This window comes from Sus scrofa, chromosome 7, assembly GCF_054392235.1.
Source record: "Sus scrofa isolate SSC_HxYL_T2T_F1_AM1 chromosome 7, Sscrofa_HxYL_maternal_Yorkshire_Landrace_v2.0, whole genome shotgun sequence".
NCBI lineage: Eukaryota > Metazoa > Chordata > Mammalia > Artiodactyla > Suidae > Sus > Sus scrofa.
The window spans coordinates 62,692,734-62,697,717 of record NC_139389.1 but is presented as its reverse complement, the minus strand read 5'-3'; the positions used below and the strand labels follow the sequence as shown (position 1 = coordinate 62,697,717).

At 46.4% G+C, this 4,984-nt stretch overlaps 1 protein-coding gene across 1 annotated transcript; it reads left to right on the top strand.

Moving 5' to 3' along the window:
- Nucleotides 1-969: 969 nt before the first annotated feature.
- Nucleotides 970-3,993, top strand: LOC110261552 (myeloid-associated differentiation marker-like). Its single transcript, XM_021098953.2, has one exon. The coding sequence runs from the start codon at nt 1,137-1,139 to the stop codon at nt 2,106-2,108; it is 972 nt and encodes a 323-aa protein (XP_020954612.1). The 5' UTR covers nt 970-1,136; the 3' UTR covers nt 2,109-3,993.
- The last annotated feature ends 991 nt before the right edge of the window (nt 3,994-4,984 follow it).

Here is a 4,984-nt window from a genome sequence, read left to right as displayed (position 1 = left end):
GTCCTGGATATGACCTTCTAGCCTCAGTGTCTTCCAAGTCCAACACGCCTGTCTGCTGGACAGGCAGGACATAGCCAAGTCTAGGATGTGCTGTTTTTGTTTTTTTTGTTTTTTTGTTTTTTTTTTTGCTTTTTTTAGGGCCACAACCAGAGTATATGGCGGTTCCCAGACAGGGGTCCAATCAGAGCTACAGCTGCCAGCCTACACCACAGCCACAGCAACACTGGATCCAAGCCGAGTCTGTGACCTACACCACAGCTTACAGCAATGCAGGATCCTTAACCCACTGAGAGAGGCCAGGGATTGAACCCGCAACCTCATGGTTCCTAGTTGGATTTGTTTCCACTGCGCCATGACAGGAACTCTTAGGATGTGTTCTGAGGGGGGCACATGCTAAGAGATTAGGATAGAGAAGGGGATGTTGGGGAAATTCAGGATAATCTCTTGCTCACAGGTGGGGGAATTGAGACCCGAGAGGGCACATGCCTTACCCAGGGTCACACAGCTGGAACCTCCATGGCTCTACCTACCTTAAGCCCTCCCTCTCAGGCATTAAGTGGATCCAGACTTGCCGTCTTGCCTTAGGTCGAATCCCAGGGTAAGGAGGTTGGTGGGAAGAAACTGGGGGACAGCATGACAGCCCCTCGTAATCAAACACATTAGTATTTCTGCAGTTGAACCTTAGAATATTCACACTAATGGAAATAAACAAGGACCATAAATTTTCATATGTCCATTCAGGTCAAAATTTGTTACCAAACAATTTTTGAAATTTTTTTCTCAATTCTGGGTGACTTGAAGGTTAGAGGTTGCAGGTAAGGACCATCCTCCCCAGTGTCTCTGTAGATAATGACACTCAGCAAAAAGAGATAAAAATATTCACGGTTTGAGGCCAGACCACGCCCAGCTGTGAGGTGTGAGATAAGACCAGTTTCCTGACAAGGCCAAGGGGGATGGGTGGGGAGCAGCATTCTGGAGCAGCTATGCTGTTACCCACATGTCTGGGCCATTGGTTCAAACTCTACAGATCCTGAGCCTCAGCCGCCACAGGCCCCTGAGCCTTTTCCAGGCATCTGATCCAATCCACCTCCAGAGGCAGACCCTGCTCTTGTGGGTCTTCAGCAAAGACCACTGCCATGCTTGCGACCAGTACAGCCACCACATCCACCAAGGCCTTCACGTTCTCGCCCTCAGACTTTTGCTCCTGGACCTTCATGAGGTACTTCCTCCGCCTCCTGCAGCTGCTCTCCACCTGTGTGGCCTTCTCCCTGGTGGCCAGCATGGGCACTTGGATGGGGGCCGTAAGTAACTGGTCCATGTTCATCTGGTGCTTCTGCTCCACCATGACCATCTTCATCCTCATAGTTGAATTATGTGGGCTCCAGTCTCACTTCCCCTTCTCCTGGTTCAACTTTCTCATCATCTACACCTGCTATGCTGCCCTCTTCTGCATCTCGGCCTCCATCATTTACCTCACCTCTTACATCTGGTTCTTCCCTCCTGGCCGCTCCCAGGATCATGCTATTGCAGCCACTGCATTCTCCTGCATCGCTTCACTGGCTTATGCCATGGAAGTGGCCTGGGCCTGGACCTGGATCTGGCTGGGTTTAATCACCGGCTACATGGCCACGGTGCCAGGCCTGTTCAAGGGGCTGGAGATTTTCATGGCCTGTGTCATCTTCGCCTTCATCAGCAGCCCCCTCCTGTACCAGCACCAGCCGGCCCTGGTGTGGTGCGTGGCCGTGTATGCCATCTGTTTCCTTCTGGCTGTCACGGCCCTCCTGCTGAACTGGTGTAACTGGGACAACAGCCTGCCGATCCCCTTCCCCATTTTCCAGCTGGGGCTCACCCTGCTCTCCGTCCTCCTCTACACCAGCGCACTGGTGCTCTGGCCTCTCTACCAGTTTGATGAGAAGGTGGACAGCCAGCCCCAGAAGTCTAGGGATATGAGCTGCAGTGAAGGGCTCACCTACTACTTGTGCACCTGGGACCAAAGACTGGCTGTGGCCATCCTGACAGCCACCAACCTGCTGCTCTATGTGGTTGACCTGGTGTCCTTGACCTGCATGGTTTTTGGAGGAACTAAAGATCAGCCCAGGGGCTCCTGATTCTCTCTTCTTTCCAAGTTCTGATGTCCTGGACCCCTTGTTAGTGAACTCATGTTTGGCTGCCTAGTGCACAAGAATCCAGTGCTAAAAGACAAGTCTGGGTTAAAAATAAAGTTTTATATTGAGGAAGCTGCTAATCCTGGGGAGAAAGTGGACTCATCTCCAGAAGAAACCACTTTCAACTCCTCAGTTTATGTAGGGAAAAGAGGAAGTGTATGTGCTGGGGAGGGGGCAGTTTCTATTTTCTGATGATATCTTGATCTCATGGTTCCAAGCTGCTGGCAGGTCTAGCTTGTGGTTGGAACATTGTCTGAGCCATAAACCTCTAGGCAGCCAGTCCTTCTGATTCCAACCAGTCTGGGGTCTATGTGCTCGTGGGCAGCATACAGTTAATTTCTTCCTTCTGGTGGGAGTTTCAGAATCTGCAAAATAGCTCAAAGGGCTTGGTCAGCATATTATCTATAGCCCTTGAGATCCTTGACTTTGTTTAATGGCTGAACTATTGTTTTATCTTGTTTTACTATTTTTCTTTGTTTCTGTATTTTCTCATTTCTCTGATTAAATTTATTTTTGGAACTTGAGGACAGCCTAGGGGGCTAAAGATTTTCTACAAATAAGAGCAGGTAGAGAACGGAGTCAGTGGGTCCATCCCTGGAAAGACCCATAGGGTCCTGTGCAGTTACACCCTCTCCCCTTTCTCATATCCTTCAAATCATCTCGCCCTCTTTGCTGTCTACTTCTCCCTTCTCTCTATCCCTCTTCCTGTTTTGTTTCATTGCCCACATCTTGTTTGGCCTCTTTCCCCTTTTTGCTCTCTTCTTTTCTACATTTTCCGCTTTTTGGCTTTTTTTCTGACCATCCTTTGTTTTCTCAAATACATCAATGGAAAAAATGCACAACCTAGAAACTGCAAATTATATTTTATTCAGCTGACTTACTGAGACTGGGTGACAGGCCCTCAGATAGCTCTGAGGGACTATTCCATAGAGGTAAGGGAAGAGTCGGGCTATATATGAGTTTTTGCAAAAATAAAGAACCTGATAATCACATACAGATGGCCAGCATTTTCAGATACATGAAAGGATGCTCAACATTGTTAACTCGTGAAAGGCAAATAAAAACTACAATGGGGTACCACCTCACCCCAGTCAGAATGGCCTTCATGAAAGTCTATGAGTAACAAACTGTTGGTGGGAATGTAAATTGGTGCAGCTACTATGGAAAACGGTACAGGGGTTCCTCAAAAAGTGTTGCCAGGGGTTCCCATGTGGCGCAGCAGAAATGAATCCAACTAGGAACCTTGAGGTTGCAGGTTCCATCCCTGACCTCGCTCAGTGGGTTAAGGATCTGGCATTGCCATGAGCTGTGGTGTAGGTCACAGACATGGCTTGGATCTGGCTTTGCTGTGGCTGTGGTGTAGGCTGGCAGCTGTCGCTCTGATTTGACCCCTAGCCTGGCAACCTCCACGTGCCTTGGGTGCAGCCCTAAAAAGAGGAAAAAAAAAAGCGTTGTCATATGATCCAGCAACCCCACTCCTGTGCATCTATCTGGAAAAAACTGTGATTCAAAAAGATATATGCCCCACTATGTTCATAGCAGCACACTATTTACAATTGCCAAGACATGGAAACAACCTAGATATCCACTGACAAATGAATAAAGAACACGTGAGGTGTGTGTGTGTGTGTGTGTATACATATATACATAATGGAATACTACTCAGCCTTATAAAAGAATGAAATAATGTTATTTGCAGCAACATGGGTGCAACTAGAGATTCTCATGCTAAGTGAAGTTAAACAGAAAGAGAAAGACATGTTATATGATATCACTTACATGTGGAATCTAAAATATGATACAAATAAACTTATCTGTGAAACAGAAACAGTCTCACAGAGAACAGAATTGTGGTTGCCTAGAGGGAAGGGGGTGGGGAGGGATGGACTGGGAGTTTGGGATTAGCAGATGCAAACTATTATATATAAAATGGATAAATAGGGGAGTTCCCATGGTGGCGCAGTGGTTAACGAATCCGACTAGGAACCATGAGGTTGCAGGTTTGATCCTTGGCCTTGCTCAGTGGGTTAAAGATCTGGCATTGCCGTGAGGTGTGGTGTAGGCTGCAGACGCGGCTCAGATCCTGAGTTGCTGTGGCTCTGGCATAGACCGGTGTCTACAGCTCCAATTAGACCCTTAGCCTGGGAACCTCCATATGCCGCGGGAGCAGCCCTAGAAAAGGCAAAAAGGACAAAAAAGAAAAAAAAAAAAGAAAAAAAATGGATAAATAACAAGGTCCTACTGTGCAGCACAGGGAACTATATTTAATATCCTGTAATAAACCATAATGGAAAAGAATATGAAAAAGAATGTAAAACTAAATAGAGCAGAAATTAACACAGCATTGTAAATCAACTACATATGCCAATAAAATAAATTTAAAAAAATTAAAGTTTTTAAAAATCTGGTAGTCAGAACATAAAAAGATTACTATTAAATTAAAGAAAAAACAGACACCTCCAGTTATGAATTTAGCACTTTTCTATGTATAGGAAGAGGCAAGTCTGGATTCATTGAAGTCATTCCTTTGATATATACACCTTAATTATCTAGGGCCAGAATCCTGTTTTTCTCTATCCTGAATCTCTTCATGGGGCACAGTTGGGGGCAGCTGCAGTGTCTGGTGCCTTGATGGCTGCAACAGCTTTGTTTGCTGATTTAGATGGTGGTATTCTTCATCCACAAATGCCTTTTTCCTGCCACCTTTTTCCATTTTCTTTTTCTGATCAGTGGGGACCCTGAAACTTCTGTGTGTGTGTGTGTGTGTGTGCGTGCGTGTGTGTGTGTGTGTTGGTGTGTGCGTGTTAGGTCATATAGGG

What these genes read in the sequence shown, in the direction of transcription:
- LOC110261552 (XM_021098953.2), top strand. Translation starts at nt 1,137, where the DNA reads ATGCTTGCGACCAGTACAGCCACCACATCCACCAAGGCCTTCACGTTC.